The 19893-nt window shown below is 35.7% G+C and overlaps 1 protein-coding gene across 6 annotated transcripts in view; it reads right to left on the bottom strand.

Annotated features, from left to right (window-relative positions):
• The window catches only part of Nep3 (Neprilysin 3), a 527184-nt gene that overhangs the window by 24905 nt on the left and 482386 nt on the right, over positions 1–19893 (bottom strand). For all 6 annotated transcript variants that reach the window (XM_069847852.1, XM_069847851.1, XM_069847854.1 and 3 more), the window contains 5 exons: positions 13817–13976; positions 6874–7083; positions 4088–4380; positions 3578–3676; positions 877–1047 (listed from right to left, as the gene is read on the bottom strand). In XM_069847852.1, coding sequence (XP_069703953.1) covers positions 877–1047; positions 3578–3676; positions 4088–4380; positions 6874–7083; positions 13817–13976 — 933 coding nt within the window. The remainder of the gene's footprint in view (positions 1–876; positions 1048–3577; positions 3677–4087; positions 4381–6873; positions 7084–13816; positions 13977–19893) is intronic.

Genomic DNA, 19893 nt, shown 5'->3' with positions numbered 1-19893 from the left:
CGCCATAGAAGAAGTGTGAGTTAAGAAGTTATGAGTCACATGACAAACATATTGTCCTAAGGCTTAAGAAAGTACGAGTAGGGCAGGGGCGTATACTGGTTAAAGGGTTTGGGCTACCGCTGACCCTATTATTACACAAAATATATCTAACAATTACTTTAATTTTAATTACTATGGTAAAACTAATAATACAAAATTATTGCATTATGTTATATTATAAACTTTTTCTTTTGTAATTTACTTGGGCTACCGCCGGTAGCCCCGGTAGCCCGCAAAATACGCCCCTGGAGTAGGGTTACCATTTGATTGACAATGTTTTTAGTACAGTACATCTCGTGAAATATTGAAATACCATAAAAAATAAATTTATATACAGGTAGCTGTGTATGTATATATATATATATATATATATATATATATATATATCTGTTATAGAGATAAAGATCAGGAAAAGAAAATCGAAAGTGTATTTGGCAAGTGAAATCATCTTTTTGCCGCTAGCAATTTTTCCCAAAAATTAATTTTATCACAAGAGTCAACGGAATAAATTACTTAGTGCCGAACTAAGTGATCTATGCTTCTCAGCACTAGCGACATCTATGAGCCATACTCTAGAATATGGGCGAATAACGGCAAAATGAAGGGTCTTGCCATTGGGAGAAAAAACTTAACTAATCATGTCTTACGAATTTATAGACGCCTGAAAAGGACGTTAACTAATGAATTAAAATTTGCAAAATCTTGAAATAACAGTACATCACTTAAACTTGCAAAATATGCATTGTGTGTTAGTACTTATTGAACAAGTAGCGTAAATATATTTAACGAAACTACTTTCTGTGACAATAATGGCCTGTGAGAAGTACCAGTACTTACAAAGGGAGCTATCTGTTGTAATTCACTAACTGGAATAAGGTGGTAAAGTTTCTCCTCATCACGACGTTCTTCTGGTGGTGAAGTTATTTCTGCAAGCTTTGTCTCGAAGTCTATTACAGCTTGCATTTGTGCACGTGTACAGTTTTCTTCTCCTCCCAACAGAACTCCAATCTGCAACATAATATAATCCAATTATTTGGAATAGCCAGACATAATGGTCACAAATGTAAACAGCATTCAAATCATGCAACATAGATTAAACACGGGCTGGAAGAAATAAATAACGAAATACAGTATGAGTAAGGATGTTCTTTTCCTAATGAAATTAGAAATAAAATATAATTATGTACAATAACAGCTATTGTTGTTGTTTAGTCAACTGTCCAAAGACAGGTTTGAACCTCATAAAGGACACCAATAAGGCATCATTCATAGGACAACTAGGTCAGGAGATAATGGGGCAGAGGGAGCTCAGTTAAAGTCATAGAAACAATTAATATACATGTACTATTAGGGGGAAAGAAACTGGCCACCCTACCTCATTATCTCCTGGCTTAGTTTCCTCATAGTGTCACTTATGAGGTTCTAATCTGTCTTCGGACAGTTGACTAAACAACAACAATGTACTACAGTGACACTGTTTTGTTTAGCCGGCAAGTTTTCATTTTCCCGTCGTCCACTGCTAGGAGCTTATCTGTAGCCATGCAGCCACCCAGTCTGTTGGCACTGGAACATTTAGTATAGGAATTTGTACTTACCCAGCTCAAAGTAGGTGTTGAAAATGTCCCCCACCAAACTGCTACACACTGTTGACACCTTCTTATGAAATTGTTAATTACTCGTACTTTAAGAAGTTCTGCTTCACTGATTGACTCGATTTCAGCTCTTATATAGTCTTTAAGCTCATTTATTGTATGCGGGTATTTCCGATAAACCTTATTTTTAAGTGTCCCTCATAGATAGAAATCGCATGATGTTAAATCTGGACTTCGTGGGGCCCACAAATTTTTACTGTTATTTATTTTCCTTCCGAAAATTCTACGCAATTCTCTAATGGATTCTTTGACAGTATGATCAGTGGCGGAGTTTTGTGGAAATATACTGAGAAACGTTCTCCATAAGTCAGTTCATCTAAAAATGGGTCAAGGATCTCATTCACATAACGCTCGCTGGTAATTGTGCCCTGGGTGAAAATAGGCCCAATAATTCTGTGTCCGTTCATTGCACACCACATGCCTATTTTTTCCCCGTACAAAGGTGTTTCGAGTACAAGATTGGGTTTCTCCTTACTGTAATACCGATATTACATGTCCATTAAATGAAAATAGGCCTCATCAGAAAAATAAATTAATGTTGGATCAATTTCCTCAAAATTTACTTTCTCTAAAATCCAATTACAAACATGCAACCTCTTATTGGGATCTTGTTCATTTAACTTTTGAAATACCGGAATTCTGTATGGCTTTAATTTAAGTAATTTTGTTGCTTGACGAGAGGACTTGTTAACTTACTTCTGTTTTCTGTGCCAAATGCTTAAGAGATTTTTGCGGGGTGTGCTTTAGTCTCTGTCCTATCTCGTCTAATTTTTCTTCTGTAAGAACATGTTTCTTTCTTTGTATTTTACGATCATTTACCGAACATGTCTGTTAGAATTTTTTGGCTATCCTTCTTATTGTAGTGGCATTAGGCACGGGTCTATTTGGAAATTTGTTATGGAAGTTTTGTCATATTCTTGCACAATATTTTCTGTATTTTATGTATGTAGTAAGCATATACACACGTTCATGTAATGAAAATCGCATTGCAACAACACCGAACATACACACGCAACACAACGTGAATAATTCAACCTTCACTCACGAGTGCAGATGATAAACTAATTCGGAACTGTCACTGTATGGTGCGGTGTTCGTTAGTGGAAGCAGGAGGGGAAATACACTAGCTGCACAGGCAATGCGGCAAATGAAAACCCCGCGGCGTAACAAAACAGTGTCACTGTATTAAACATCTTTCTTGAAAACATTTAGTTCTACTTAAAAAGGAAGTCCATTCTACATTCTTTGTTATGAGAAAACTTGATAATTGAGATATAATCATATACTTTGCCTTTTCGGTATTTACTTCCAAACTTATAATCATATACTTTGTCTTTTCGGGATTTACTTCGAAACCTATCTCTTTACTTTCTTCAAGTAAAATTCCTGTGTTTTCCCTAATAGTTTGTGAATTTTCTCCTAACATATTCACGTCATCTGCATATACAAGCAGCTGATGTAACCCATTCAATTCTGTTACCTGGACTTTCCTGATAGCATATTCAAGAGCAAAGTTAAAAAGAAAAGGTCATTGTGCATCTTCTTGCTTTGGCCCGCAGTGAATTGGAAAAGCATCCGACAGAAACTGGCCTATAATTATAGACTCTGCTACTCTGAGATACATTTTAATTAATCGAACTAGTTTCTTGGGAATACCAAATTCAATAAGAATATCATATAAAACTTCTCTCTTAATCGAGACATGTGCCTTCTTGAAATCTATGAATAACTGATGTACTGTGCCCTTATACTCCCATTTTTTCTCCGAAATCTGTCGAATACAAAAAAATCGATATTAAGCATGATAATCAACGATTGTCGGATATGACTGAATATTTATTTAAGAGTAACGCCTGAAATATAAAAGTTGTACGTATATAACTCACCTTCGTCATATAATCCAAGTATGCAGCCAAAATTTTTTCATTTGCTGTTTTGTTTAAATAATTATCTCTTGTAGGAAGTGTGAGGCCTCCTTGATCAATCTGTAACATACACATTACAACCATATCAAAAAATATAAAATCATACTTTCAAACAATGGTTTTGGGGGGGGGGGGGCAGCAGACACCAAAATGACGTACTGGTCCCAGTAACAGTAGCTAAGGGGAGTCTAATAGTCCTAAATAGGCCTAAATAAATATAAAAAACTTTTTAATATCTTGTGTTTGTATCTATTATTGTGGAAGGTGTGTGATCTTTCAAACATTTTTTTTAAACAGGCCTGCATGTGAATGGAATTTTTACAACATACTTTTATTTTAAAAAGCTCGAACTTTCGATAATGTTCACTCACTCACTCACTCACTCACTCACTCACTCACTCACTCACTCACTCACTCACTCACTCACTCACTCACTCACTCACTCTCACAATTACAGAATGCAATTCTTACTTGAATGACATGTCTGCTGGAATTTCGGTCATCTTCTCCTACCGCCCAAGAGAAAAGCCCACCCATATTGTATCTGTTCTGAAGCATCTGGATAGTCGCTTGAAGGTCCCATGCTGAGACATTAAATGGTTTTCCTCCCACAGATGATATGTTCCATCCACCAACCTTCTTCAATAACTGTAACATGGGTTTTGCTCCCAGGGCTTCAATAGTCTCATTAGAGTCCATACAGGACAGGTAATACATTTTCGCCTTTTCTTCAGCTTTGCTCTTCAATTCAACAAATGGTTTTTCTGAAAAAAACAAACATTTATTAATGAGAATATTCTGAAATAATTATCAGATTATTATTTCTGAGACTGTTATGTGCTCTATTATTAACAAGTTGTAGAGTCAGATTAACAAGTTGTGGAGTCAGTTGCCAATGTTCTCAGTTGGATCCACAGTCAGTAGGTCTAAAGAAATTATGTCTAATGACAGAAGACCCAATAAAATGAGTCCAATGACAGTAGATCTAATGAAAGAGATCTAACACCATACATCTAATAGGAATCTACGTGCAATTTTGTGATGTCCAATTATTACGTAAGTCTAAAAACCAAAGACAAAGATACATTCTATGCAGTGAATGCATTATATTTTTATGCTCGACCAGGCCGAAATGTAGTAATTATACACCTGGTAGCAGCCCTTTAATGGATCTCATTAAAGTACATCTATTCATTAAAGTTCAGGTGTTCCACCAATCAGAAAACACCACTGTAGCAATATGAAAGCGCAAGTATTGATTATTCTCGGATATGCAATCGAAAGACAACTAGCGAAACGTCACAGAGGCTAGAAATCCAATACTGTCGCAGAAGGTTATGTTCTGTTACTATAATAATTAGCGTTAATTGTAAATAATATTCAAATAAATTCAATTTGTCATCTCGTTTTTCAATGTCTAAATCAATTTCAAGGTTATATCAAGATTAATGTTTATTTTACTCTCTAGATTATATCAAGGTCAATGACATTTCTCGTAAAAAATCAATACTTTCGCGTCTGCGCACATCTCACAATTTACGAGATATTGCACAAGGTCAGTTCCGCTCCCCAGTCAGATAAGAATAACATGAATACTTATGAATAATTTCAAGTTAGAAATATGGTCGAGCATAAAAAGTCGTATGAAACTTGCCTATAATGGTAATTAAGACGCTCGTACGTAAATTATGAAACGAGCGCAAGCGAGTTTCATAAACATACTCGGTTCTTAATTACTACCATTATAGGCTCGTTGCATAATGTACTATACACTGAGACTGGCTTCTAAACTATAACGACTGTTCGATCGTGAGTAACTTCGAAGAAGATTTCCACAACTATTGCTTCTCAACATTATCCAGTTCGGTTGTTTGGAGTTTTAACTGTTAGTGCAAGGTCCTGAGGCTCATTGCTCTTTATATTGTTGATAGTGATATGCTATTTCCTCCACCTGATGTAAGTTTAACTGGTAAGTTTTCCTAATAGGATACCTTATTCATACATGACCTGCGAGTAACTGCTCTATCAGAATTTCTTTATCTTTTTGATCATGCCTTATGTTATCTAATTTTCCAAATAGATGCATGATGCATCACTGCCATTATTGAAACTTACAGTACAATCCTTGGTCTGAGTTTGTCATCCTGTGGAATCTAATGTTGCTTCCAAAATGTTGCGTGTTGGTCAACCAGGAAATTATATACGATATGACACTTCATGTAGAAGTTTTCTAACAAAATGGACGAACTGGTAAATACTCATGATACTATAGTAAAAGGAAATTACCAAAAAAAAAAAAAAAACTATTAAATGGTGCGTCAGTACGATTTCTCTTAAAAGATAAACTGGTATTTTAAGGTAAAATTTTGTTCGTTTTGAAAACGGAAAATGTTTAATTCCGGAAAAAAAAATTGTTCAGAACACTTGGACTCATACATAGGTGGAATCCTGTAAAATTCCATAAAATTAGGGACGTACAATAACTACTTATTGAACATCAATATGACACGCAGGGTGCGAATTAACGGGGGGGGGGATGGGGGATCCCCCCCGTTGGAAAGTTATCCCCCTCTCATAAATTCATATTAACATTCCTTCCAGGGATAACTTCTATCCCCCATCACAAAATATAATTGTTTTAATTCGAGTATACTTTATAAAGTACAGTATAAAGTAAGCAAAGAAAATAATATTGATGTATTATCATCACCGGCAAGCTGACAGCAATCAATAACTTAGCAATTACACATCTTATCTTAAGCCTGCTCATGGATATAGACCTAATTATTATGATCAAGATGTAAGAAAAGCAACTCAGTGTAACAAGTGTCGAGCCGTATCGAATGCGATTGAGGTCGCCTCTGTCGCTCTGTTGTCATCAGTTTGTGTGTATATTAACATAAAATGAGTAATGCAATACGTAAATACGTTTAGTTCGGAGAAATTCCGATATGGTTGGACGCTTGTACTGTTTAGCATGCTGCACTGTGAACTTAACCCAGATTATTGTATGCACGATGATGAATTTGTGATACGTGAATTAATGATGGCGAAATGTGTCCGAGGTCCAATGCCAACAAGGTATTCTCTATCTTAGGATTCTAGCCCGCCCCCCCCCATCAGAAATCTTAATTCGCACCCTGATGACATGGTACAGGAAGCCTGCAAACATACAGATTGAGCCAAAAAAAATTAAAGACTGATACTAATAATAGTAAATATAGCATAACAATAACAACAGCGTCGATAAAACTGACCTAAAACGTTCTTCACAACCAATTGATTCTGCTGCTCAAGTTTTCCGAATGTTCCCCACATGGATTTTCCGTCAGGAATGGGGTTGGACCTAACCCAACCACCACAAGCATACTGGTAGAAGTCATCACAGGGATCAGTGTCCATGTCTAGAGAGCTGAGCATAGACGCAGCTGCTGTTACGCACGGGACGGTCAGACAGTACTGTTCATCTGAAATAAATCAGAATTTAAGAATTATAATCAGAGACCGGAAGTTTAGGCATTATGAATAATTAAAATAGGCAGGCAAAAAGGCATCATAAGTAGCTAAAATAGGCGACAAAAAGGCATTATAAATAGCTAAAATACTCAATAAAAGTCAATTACAAAAATCTTGCACTAGACCCACAACCTTGCACTTTTCACAAAGGGATTTCGGCAGCAAGAAAAGCTTTACATAAGTCGAATGCAAATTGAGATTTTCGACTCGATGTTGCAATTACTGTTGGAAGCAAAGAAATTTTCTTCCCAATAGCCTTAGAAAGTGCATTTTTGTGTTTGGTTGTACTGATATGTTGCGATATAAAATAATTAACTATCTACAACAACGTCGCAAAGAAAAATGACCGTTAAAAATAACGTTAGACCCGCACTCATTGTTGCCTTGTCAAATAAACACAAGCGATAATTAAAACGCTTACGTACTGTTATACATTTTTGCACTATTATACAGCACTCATTGTTGCAAAGAGAATATGAACTGACTGAAAGATAATAATATACATTCAGTGAAGCCACTTTCATTGTAGCGGTTATAGAAATAAATTAAAATATACATGTAGGCAATTTTTAATAATAAATTAATAAATAATATATAAATAATCAAATAAAGGCAAAAAAACGCATTTATTTTGTAAATTAGGCATTTATATTAAAAAAGTTAGAAAAGTGCAACATCAAACTGTGATGTTTCAATCACAAAGGTATAATTCGTACAGATTTACTTTCAAAATTAAGATAGATTTAACACATTGAAAAAGGCATTCTGCCAAAGTTCCGGTCTCTGATTATAATATTCCTACACATATACTCGTACATATATTATATTGTATTTTCTTGAAGGTAAGATGTATAGCTAGTGTTGGCATGTTTAATTAAATATTCACACTTAAGTACACGTTAGTACAAAAGAAGAAAATAAAAGAAGACAGTAGAGGAGATGAAGATGATAGTGAAGATGACTAAGATGACAGTTAAGGAGACGAAGATGACAGTGATGGTGACGAATTTGATGACAGTGAAGATAAAGATGAAAACAGTGGAGGAGACGAAGATGACAGTGAAGGTGACGAAGATGATGACAGTAAAGGAGACGAAGATGATAACAGTGAAGGAGACGAAGATGACAGTGAAGAGGACGAAAATGATTGTGGAGACGAAAATGATGACAGTGAATGAGACGAAGATGAAAGTGAATGAGGTGAAGATAACAGTGAAGGAAACGAAGATGAGAGCGATGGAGACGAAGATGGTACCGGTAATGATGAAGATTATAGTGCAGACAAACATGTTAATGAAAGAGACGAAGATGATCGTGGTAGAGACGAGAGTGATAGTGAAGATGAAGATAATGACTGTAGAGGACATGACAGTAAAGAAGGAGATGAAAGGACAGGGAAGATATTGAATAAAATAATAATACAGTAGCGTGCAAATTAATCCGAACACAACTTATTTTTACATTTTCTGTCATTGTTGGCCTCACAGCTGCTCATACCGCTTTAATTGACATCTGTAGTACGTGTAATTCCATTGTTGAAGGTCTGTCATTATTTTTTTATAATATGTGGCATTTTGCCTGTCGTTTTGTACTTTTAAGCATTTCAGTTGTGTTGAAGACTTAATACTGCAATCCTGTGTACATTCTGTCGTCTTCACAAATGGATACAACGCCACGAAAACGGTCTAAAATTATAACATTTGCAGAGCATTCTTCTATGACACAGAGGCAAATTGCTGCAGAATGTCACATCGGTTTGGCTACTGTTAATTCGATCATAAAACGATACAGGGAGACTGGATCCATCACACCCCAGAAAAAAGGAAACTGTGGCCGGAAAAGGATGACTTCATCTGCAGATGATCTTTTAATTGTCAGGAAAAGTAAATTAAATCCTAGACTAACTGCTGTCGACTTAACCCGCGAGTTAACCACTTCCCTTATTATCCCGAGTTAACTCGGGTTGCTAACATGTGTCAAAATTTATTAACCCGAGTTAACTCGTTTGAGTCCCATTGTCTATTTCATAGTGATTTTTTAAGTATGTAAGAAAATTAGTGATGTACAGTGATTCTGCAATAGTAAATGACCTCTTTACGAAAATAAAAAATATGACACTTTTTTTCACAAAACTGGTAAAATATATAGTAAGGGAAGAGGTTTGGCTACCATTGGGGCGAATATTCACGTCACACCAGTGCGGCGTAGGCTTTTGGAAGCTGGACGAAGGGCTCGTAAGCCTATTAAGAAGCATCTGCTAACCCCTGTTATGTGCAAAAAACGCTTAATGTGGACAAAATTACATCAACACTGGACAGTGAATGACTGGAAGAATGTACTTTTTTCCGATGAGTCTCATTTCGAGGTCCACGGCCACCGTGTTTCTTAGGTACGGAAAGGATCCGAAAAAGTAACAGCAGCTCATCTCCAACAAGCACCCAAATACCCCCCTAAAGTAATGTTTTGGGGTTGTTTTACACATGAAGGGGCTGGAGTATTAATACCTATCAAGGGAATGATGAATTCTGACAAATATATTCACTTATTGGAAACCAGAATCGTACCCCAGCTGCAAAAATCATTTCCGGATGGCAGAGGTGTGTTCCAACAAGACCTGGCACCATGCCATACGTCTCGAAAAACTACAGAATTCTTCAACAAGAAGAATATTCAGGTACTCCCCTGGCCAGGCAACTCACCCGACATCAACCCCATTGAGAATTTGTGGTCAATTTGCAAAGAAGAATGCAAAAAATGGATTGTTTTACAAAGGAGAAGATGATTTCTGCCCTCATTGGTGTATGGTTTTGCGATGAAGAAATGAAGAATATTTGTGGGAAATTAGTGGAATCCATGCCAAATCGTCTCAGAGCTGTTATTAGGAACAAGGGAGGCCACATAGATTACTGAGGTATGTCTTAGATCCTTTTTTTTATCCCGTCTGAGTGTTTTTGCATAAGTAATTACGTTGTTCGGATTAATTTGCACGCTACTGTAGCTATAATAATATAAGGTGAATACTGTAGTAGCAGCGATAAAATAAGAACTGTAATAGTGTACAGTATGTCTATGATCTACTCTGATCAAACGTACAATCGCCTTTGAGATTCAAATATAACTGGCAATAATACCATTTGTAAAAACTGTCTGTCATGTTTGTGATCAATACATATGATGTTATTCATTGCCTCTATTAACCTTTGTCACTCTGCTTTATACAAGACAGTAAACATCCCCATTATCTATTATTTGACATTCTCCAATACCGACACTGACCTTGACATTGATGTAGATGTACTAGATGAAACTTACACTCTACGGCCTTGAACTGTAGAATAGTAATAATCTTAAAGTCCGTGGCTTCAGTTTCTATATTCGATGTTCTTCAAACCTATGTAGGATTACATTATGTAACAGCAGTTGCTACAAAGTAATTATTTTGTGTTGTTCTCTTAATGTTCTATACAGGCATTAATTTTGAAATTTATCATAAGTATGCACAATAAATTAATGCTTTCCTTGGTAAGGACATACATTTTCGAAAGATCGTTGGTTAGTTTATAATGTTCACGTTAATTGGTCATTATTAGGTCTTGAGAGTTCATGCATTATTTTTTTCAGACCCTGTAAATGTATTATGTTGACAAATTCTATCTTCAAACTATAAATTTCTAAGTTAATTACATATGTCCATATGTTACACACAACTGCTCTTTTATCATTTCTTATAATTGTATTAGATTATCAATATCTAAGACATAATTATTTGAAAGTACTTTTTATATAATATTACAGGTCTTAAAATAATCTTTGCAATATTGGTGAAGTTGGGGGGGGGGGGGGAAGACTCTGCACAAAAGTCTGAGAGAACTTTAATTGTTGTTTCTCTCAAATATTTCCATACGTATTTTTTCAGAAAATTACAACTTCTGATTTTTCATACAGTACCTATGGGAATTGCTTAACTCAAGATGGTTAAAAACTACGACCCTTATACACTACTTTTTGCTTTTCACTGTTTTGCTCATCCTTTGTTGATCCTTGCAGTGATGATAAACATGAGCTATTAGTTCTACTGCCACTACTACAACACTATTTACCATTCTGTTTCCGTTCACTGCTGTTATGTGTTCAACAGTTTTCTTTATTAAGAATTTATACGTTATCAATAGTTACATCGCAAGCGCTGATCACTTAAAAGCACACATTCACGACGACGATCATTTTAATTGGCCGTTTATACGATATCTTGCAACGTAGCACTCATTACGGTTTCCATGTTTCTTCATATCTTCGTTGCAGGTGAAGAATCGCAATCTCATACCTTTAGTGGTACTCATTTTCAGAACTGAAAATATAAGACGCACGAACTAGACACTCATCACACTTGAACTTGATTCTGATAATCCAAACGCCATTTAACAATGTTAACGATTGAAATACCCGCGCGGGCAGATAATGGCATGCGCTACCACCTTTGGAGTTGCGCGAGGGGAAAATCGGGCAATCTTGCCAACTTCATTTCAAATAAGCCGCGCACCCGTATTTTTTACTTGTATATTTCGGAAAAAAGTGCGCGGAGTATTCGAGAAAATTCGATATAAATGAGGGACGGGAAGAGTCCGTGGTTCACCAAGCTCTCCCACAAGGACGGTTACATAAGGAAAGCACCGTTTAAACCACAAACGATTTGAACGTACTGATTTGCGCATGCAATTGGCGCAGTCTATCTTTATAACGAATACTTTTAGCGAAAAATACGAGGGAAAGTCAAAACTGAGTGAGAATTTTTTATTACTAAATACATTAGACAGAGTCCAGGTTGATATAATCTTTTTCGAAGTAGTTCCTATCGAGTTGTATGTACTTAGCCCAACGCATCCGGCAGTCCTGGAAGACATGCTGGAACCTATCTTTTGACATCGTCTTCAGAATCTCGTCCGCTTTCTTCAGAACTACCGCTGATGAGCAGAAACGCTTGCCCTGCAGCTCTGATTTCATACTAGAGAGAAAAAAAAGTCACATGGAGCAAAGTCCGGGCTGTATGGGAGGTGCGGTACACATTCGATGCTATGTTGGGCCAAATATTGAGCAACAACGTGAGGGCATTCATTATCATGGTATAGGCGTCAACCAGATGGATGCAACTCAAGGCGTTTTTGTCCGATGTGTTCGGACAGGGTCTTCAAAATTGTCACGTAATAAAGTCCAGTAATCGTACTATGCGACAACTTGTTTCACCGCCATGTGTTCACTGCGTCATACAAAAAGAAAAATTCATTCTCACTTTTTTTGACTTGCCTTCGCATATTTCATGAGCGCCTAGATGGTTCTACAATCGATCTCTAATTGCTTATAGAGGAGTATTTATAGTAGCCTTGGTTACACAGTGTCGTATAACCAACGCTCTTTGTAACAGACGTAATACACAATACACATGCACTAATTTGCACAGACCACATTCATTTCACATTGTGTCAGAAATGTGGTTTGTAGAAACATCTGATTGTGTCTGTACATGTGCATGAGCCAATTGATGTATCTGTGTGTAAAGTTTACTTTAAGTCAATAGTTTAATAGACTAGTAGAAACTGAATATAAATAAAATTCGTCCAATAGTTTTGGAGAAATCCTTGTACACATAAGGTAGACCACGGTAATTGTAAACACTTTTCACTGATTTTAAATATATTTCAACATTACACAACCCTCAGGAATGATAAGCTTGATAAAGAAACATTGTGTTATTTTTAGATCCTTTTTTTCCTGAAAATGGGTTTAAAATAATAAGGTTGACTTTTTTTCATCTTTTAATTACGGTACTAGTTTAGATTTACCCCACCTGTTTACATTTACCCCTTTGAGAGGGGGAGTTATTGTAATCACCAATTTTCACACGGACTTTCAGACACTGAACATTTTTTGTTCTATTTCAGAAGAAAGAGCTGTATTCCTTCCAACTCCAATTTTGGTCACTGATACAGTTCGTCACTTTAACCTATGATATGTGACGATATAGGAACTCAGTACCTCTCCTGAGCTTCACGATAACAGTAGTTACTATTTTTCACATCTGTGATAACCCTCTCTAAATCCTCTACAGTGTAGTTGGGTGGGGGTCTCTTTGATTACTGAAAAGAACGAAATGTAACCATAGTAAAACATGTTTACAATTACCCCCAAGCAATTAAAATTATGGGACAAATGTAAACACGTTATAATTTAATGAACTGAGATTATGGGAGATCTCAAAACCATTGTAATAAATGTTAACTACTATAGCCTATATTACTCATAAAAAGAACATATTCTTAAAAAATAGCACTGTACTTATAATGCCAAAAATGAAGGTGAAGCAAAATTCTTTCTCAACTTTTTTTGTAGACTCTTACAAAACATTCGTTCACAACTAAGCAGTTAGTCCTATTTGGCGCCAAACTGCTTTGTAGGTTAGCCAACATGTTAATTTAAATATTCCCCCGAATTAAAATTTTTATATTGACAGTTTTGTATTCCTCACAGCATTTGTTTACAATTACCCCCTGTTTACAATTATCCTCATCTACTCTATATGAGGCATAGGCCTAAGTACCGAAGACAATTTCTTCTGTATCAGGGATGCTGGAAACCTGTACTTCATAGTGACTTATAACTACTGAGGGTGTTGATATTAAAGTGTCATACCTGCAGTATGTGGTCCTACATGTAGAACTTGTAGAGCCTGTTCTCCTCTCCCTGTGGCACTGAGGAGGGTTCCCAGGACAAACACGAGGAGCAGCAGTGTAGCTGTGAGAACCAGAAGACACTTCTCTAGAAGACTTCGTGCTTTCCATAATGTTGTTCCCTGAAATAAAAATGTATGTGAGTTTTATTAGCCCAGTAAAATTTCATGATTGCGAGAATTTGAGGAGCGTTTATACTTATTTACTTACTTATGGCTTTTAAGGAACCCGAAGGTTCATTCCTGCTCTCACATAAGCTCGCCATGAGTCCCTATCCAGTGCAAGATAAATCCAGTCTCTATCATCATATCCCACCTCCCTCAAATTCATTTTTATATTATCCTCCCATCTACGTCTCGGGCTCCCCAAAGCTATTTTTCCCTTCGGTCTCCTAACTAACACTCTATATGCATTTTTGGATTCGCCCATACGTGCTACATGCCCTGACTATCTCAAACGTCTGGATTTAATGTTCCTAATTATGTCAGGTGAAGAATACAAAGCGTGTAGTTCTGCATTGTGTAACTTTCTCCATTCTCCTGTAACTTCATCACTCTTAGCCCCAAATATTTCCCTAAAAACCTTATTCTCAAACACCCTTAACATTTGTTCCTCTCTCCAAGTAAGAGTCCAAGTTTCACAACCATACAGAACAACCGGTAATATTACTGTCTTATAAATTCTTATTTTCAGATTTTTTGACAGCAGACTAGATGACAAAAGCTTCTCAACCGAATAATAATAGGCATTTCCTATATTTATTCTGCGTTTAATTTCCCCCGAGTGTCATTTATATTTGTTTTTTCTTAACTTGGTTATTTAACGACGCTGTATAAACTACGAGGTTATTTAGCGTCGATGAAATTGGTGATAGCGAGATGATATTTGGCGAGATGAGGCAGAGGATTCGCCATAAATTACCTGACATTTGCCTTACGATTGGGGAAAACCTCGGAAAAACCCAACCAGATAATCAGCCCAAGCGGAAATCGAACCCGCGCCCGAGCGCAACTCCAGATCGACAGGCAAGCGCCTTAGCCGTCTGAGCCACTGGCGTGGTGGCTTTTTATATTTGTTATTGTTGCTCCAAGATATTTGAATTTTTCCACCTCTTCAAAAGATAAATCTCCAATTTTTATATTTCAATTTCGTACAATATTCTGGTCACGAGACATAATCATATACTTTGTCTTTTTGGAATTTACTTCCAAAGCCTATCGCTTTACTTACTTCAAGTAAAATTTCCGCGTTTTCCCTAATCGTTTGTGGATTTGCTACTAAGATATTCACGTCATCCGCATAGACAAGAAGTTGATGTAACCCGTTAATTCCAAACACTATCTGTTATCCTGAACTTTCCTAATAACATACTCTAGAGCGAAGTTAAAAAGTAAAGGTGATAGTGCATCTCCTTGCTTTAGCCCGCAGTGAATTGGAAAAGCATCAGATTGAAACTGGCCTATACGGACTCTGCTGTACGTTCCACTGAGACACATTTTAATTAATCGAACTAGTTTTTTCGGAATATCAAACTCAATAAGAATGTATACAGTATATATACATATATATATATATATATATATATATATATATATACACACACACACACACACAACTTACCTCTTAACAGAATTATATGCCTTTTTGAAATCTATGAATAGCTGAGAGGGACATTTACACAGTCCAGAAAAGCTCGAACCATAGCTTTGAAATCTTATAGACCTATCGTCTCGTTTTTAGGTCTGTTTCTTAAAGTATATTCATAGCGTGAAAATCAGAATGACAGGGGATTCACAGAATTCCGATGACTGCGTGAATGTCTTTCTTTTTATGTTTTCCATTTTATTATTTTGTATCATTAGCGATATACTGTAGTTTTCCATTTTTAAATATGTTTATTGCATTTATCATCAAGTTCTCTCAATGTAAGTCTTTCCATGATAACCTTCAAATGAGTTAAGTAATGTTTACATGTTTACTATACTCTTAAATTCATTCAGCAAAGGAAGATGCGTTTAAACTGAGATTTTAATGATATTGGTTCTGGGTTGACTGCTGGCTATTGCAATGTACGCTATTTACACGGTTCTGTATTCACTTTTTATACACTTTGTGCTGTTTAAAAATATTACCACGGCGACATCAAAGCCTACATTAAACATAAAGCAATTTATTTTGATCCCTAACATAAAAAAGACTGATTAGAGAAAGCATTCTGATGACACACATCATGTATTCGAAAATGCGAGGATCACTATTACGTGAAGGAATATTGTTGATATGAAATATACATAATTATACCTTACGTTACGCATTGTAATTATCAATTGAAACTTTTCCGAACACGAGTTTCTATATACAGGGTGTCTCAGGAGGAATGTAAAATCTTCAGCATAATGTGGTTTGGGTTAACCTCATCGATTTACTCCGATATACTTATGTCCGAAGTCGAACGGTTGGGAAGATATTACCGGGAGAGATACTAGAACATCTTTACGTTCCATGTACTGTTCTTGACGTTTTACGTCAGATCTTTTGCACACGACACCATCTCGGCACCGCAACGCCTGCGCAACACACATAACTGAATACACATTCACTTGACATTTAATTCGTGTATTCGCATACTGAATATGCAGACATGTTTTTTGTTTATGGATTGTGTGATGGTAATGCATTGGCTGCTCTTGAGGAACACAGACGGCGTTTTCCAACCGAAGGGTTCCATCTAGCTATGTGTTTTCCCCTTGTTTATCGGATATTATGTGAAATTGACAAGTTACCAAGTGTTTCATTGAGGCTGAAAAAAGAACCGGTACCATACCTGATATGAATTTACTATTTATGGAATCCATAAGGACAACGTTAGTAATTTTTCTTGTTTAATTATTTTATTTTCTTACTGAGTTTGTACTTAATTATGAAATAAACTTATTGAAACAGCACAACATGCAGCATTTTCAATAATGTATCCTATTACAATGTTCTAAAACGTAGAAATACGTCTACAATGTCTTATTCAATTTAAAAGTTCGCCTATGAATAACTTCCCAACCGTTACATTTCGGACATAGATATATCAGGTTAAATCGATTGTAGGTTAACCCAAACTACATTATCCAGAAGTATTTACATTCCTCCTGAGATACCTGTATTTGAAAGTTGTTCATTTATTACCTCCTCTATCATCCCTAAAAGTATGTAACAGATCACAGAATAGCAGGTAAATAGGACTACTTAAACCATAAATGTATAAACCATGTCCTAATTTTAGAGCTATGAAGAATTCCTTTTGTATGAAATCCAGAAAACGATATTTCGTTTTTGCATGAAATCCAGAAAACGATTTTATTTATATATGCCACTTGAATAATGGTCTAAGTAAAATATAGAAACAGTAATAACACTCGTAACATGATAAATGAACTGAACTGTTACAAAATGCGTAAAACGTATTAGAAAATATGCATCATATTAGTGACACTAATTTTTATATCACAATTACATGCACATTCCCATCCAAGATCGCCTTCAGAGTTATTTACTAAGAATACGCTGATTATCAAAAAAGAAAACAGTGCTTAAAATTGTATTACATTTTATAAAAACTTCAATCTGCTCGGCTTGACAAAAAAATTGTAGATGAGGACAAACGGAAACCCGCACAAATTATAATAATATGTGAAATTTCATCTGTAGCTGGCAGTATCAATATTTATTTGCACTCGTTTATCTGGTAAATTAACTCTAATTTATAATTTATTCCCCAGTTTCATTATTAGGCCTACTCTTTTTATATTGGAAATACGACGTGAAGCATTAGCCCATATATTTGCATCAGATAGTACGAAAGCCACCAGCTGTATGTAATTAATCTGAAGACTCTTAAATTCCTAATAAAAACCAAACATTCTGTGTGAGACTAGCCTTCATTAATCCCAGACGTGCACATAAAACACCATCTGTTTGTTTTGTACCTTCCTTTATGCTCGTACTAATGATTAATATAGCACAATATAGTAAAGAACCTGCATTTTGAGAGCTCAAACTTCCTCACAATTCACGTATGTAGGCCCTAATATTATCTATAAAACTATTATTATTATTATTATTATTATTATTATTATTATTATTATTATTATTATTATTAATACATCCGCCTGTCATAACAGATAACCATATAGGTCTGGAAAACAATTAAAAAATGCAGATATGGAATAGAGAGAAAAATCAATACAATATGCACAGGGTGTGAATTAAGATTTCTGATGACAGGAAAATAGAATTCACTATAGAGAATACCATACATAAAATTATTATTTTCCTCATTCGATAAGGCTCAACATTTGGTCGCACTGAGTTGCTTGTCTTGCAATCTTGATCATAATAATAATTATATCCATGAGCAGGTTTAAGATAAGATGTGTAATTCCTAAGTTATTGATTACTGTCAGCTTGCCGGTGGTGATAATACATCAATATTATTTTCTTTGCTTGCTTTATACTTTATAAAGTATATTCGTATGAATGAATGAATGAATGTATGAATGAATGTATATATTTGTCTTCAAGCAATATACCTTTTGGTGAGGCGGCACTTCACATTATTAGTATACAGTGCCGTCTCCCCGTTTTACACGCCTCTCTTACAAGTCAATTGGGACATTACTTATTTTTAATTTATAATTGCAATTCTTCCACTAGTCTTTTCTTGTCTTTCATCAATTCTTCCTCTACTTTGCTCCTAACCCATCGTTATACCCCAAAATACTGTAACCCCCCTCACTCTACATCTCTAATTATTTGCACTTTTCACTACTCCCTTTTCCACATAACTACTTTTTAGGTCTTAGTTTTCTTCTCTCACGAGTATATTCGTATTAAAATAATACAATTATATTTTGTGAGGGGGGATAGAAGTTATCCCTGGCAGGGATGTTAATATAAATTTATGAGAGGGGGATAACTTTCCAACAGGAAGGGAAATCCCCCCATCCCCCGTTAATTCGCACCCTGAATATGCAATTTAGAAAGTTTAAAAATTAATTATATAAATGATTATATAAAATGCCTATGGATTTCTTTAAGATATTTAAACAAATATTTTTAATATCTTGGGATGTCATATCATATTGTTTTAAAATATCAGTAGTATATTTCTGCAGTGCCTGGGAAAAGTGACATAAGTCAGCTTCCACAAACCTTTTTTTGATAATTTATTGACAATTTACACTGGTTTATGTCGATTTGATTTTTTCTGTATGAATTATTGTAATGGGAGAAATATTTATATCTCTTTTTCCAAGCGAGCAGATGTTCTGTAAGTTGTCAATAAATTATCAAAAAAGGTTTATGGAAACTGACTTATGTCACTTTTCCCAGGCACTGCAGATTTATACGCCGATCCGCGGGCACCAAAAAGTAAACCCCTCATCTGCCATGTGTAATCAATTGCATTATACCTCTCACTCAAGCGAGGAACACATGGGCGTAAATGACTTGTTTTTCTTGATCAACCGCTAAGACTTGACATACATCCTTTTCGAACCGTACAGTTGGGTCCAATATTACTGCCTTTTTGATCTGTCTATTAAGAACAACTATATCCGCTCGTCTGTTACTGACATCCTAAGATATATAATGTACTTCTTCATGTACTTCAAGATTTTTATTTTTCCTTAAATGTAAGGCAATATAAGAGCGAACACTATGATTATTATTACATTAGACTAATAATTGTGCTGGGATTGAAGGGAACTCCTCATACAAGATACGTCCGATAAGTTCTGATTGTATGATTTAATACTTCAACTCCGACGATTGTAACTACTGTAGGTCCTGCAATGTTCGAACATGAGAGAGGTAACCATGACATTACAAACTTTGCCTAATTTCACATGAAATACTAGTCGCAAGATCTGTGCTAAAATCCTTACGCGGTTAAAACATGAAGGGGTGGGAGTGGAGGACAGCAAACACTGGAACAAACACAACAGACTTCCTTCAGAAGAGTAACATCGACGAATACGATATCGAACT

This window comes from Periplaneta americana, chromosome 15 (genome assembly GCF_040183065.1).
Source record: "Periplaneta americana isolate PAMFEO1 chromosome 15, P.americana_PAMFEO1_priV1, whole genome shotgun sequence".
Taxonomy (NCBI): Eukaryota; Metazoa; Arthropoda; class Insecta; order Blattodea; family Blattidae; genus Periplaneta; species Periplaneta americana.
This window is presented reverse-complemented; position numbering and strand designations above follow the sequence as displayed.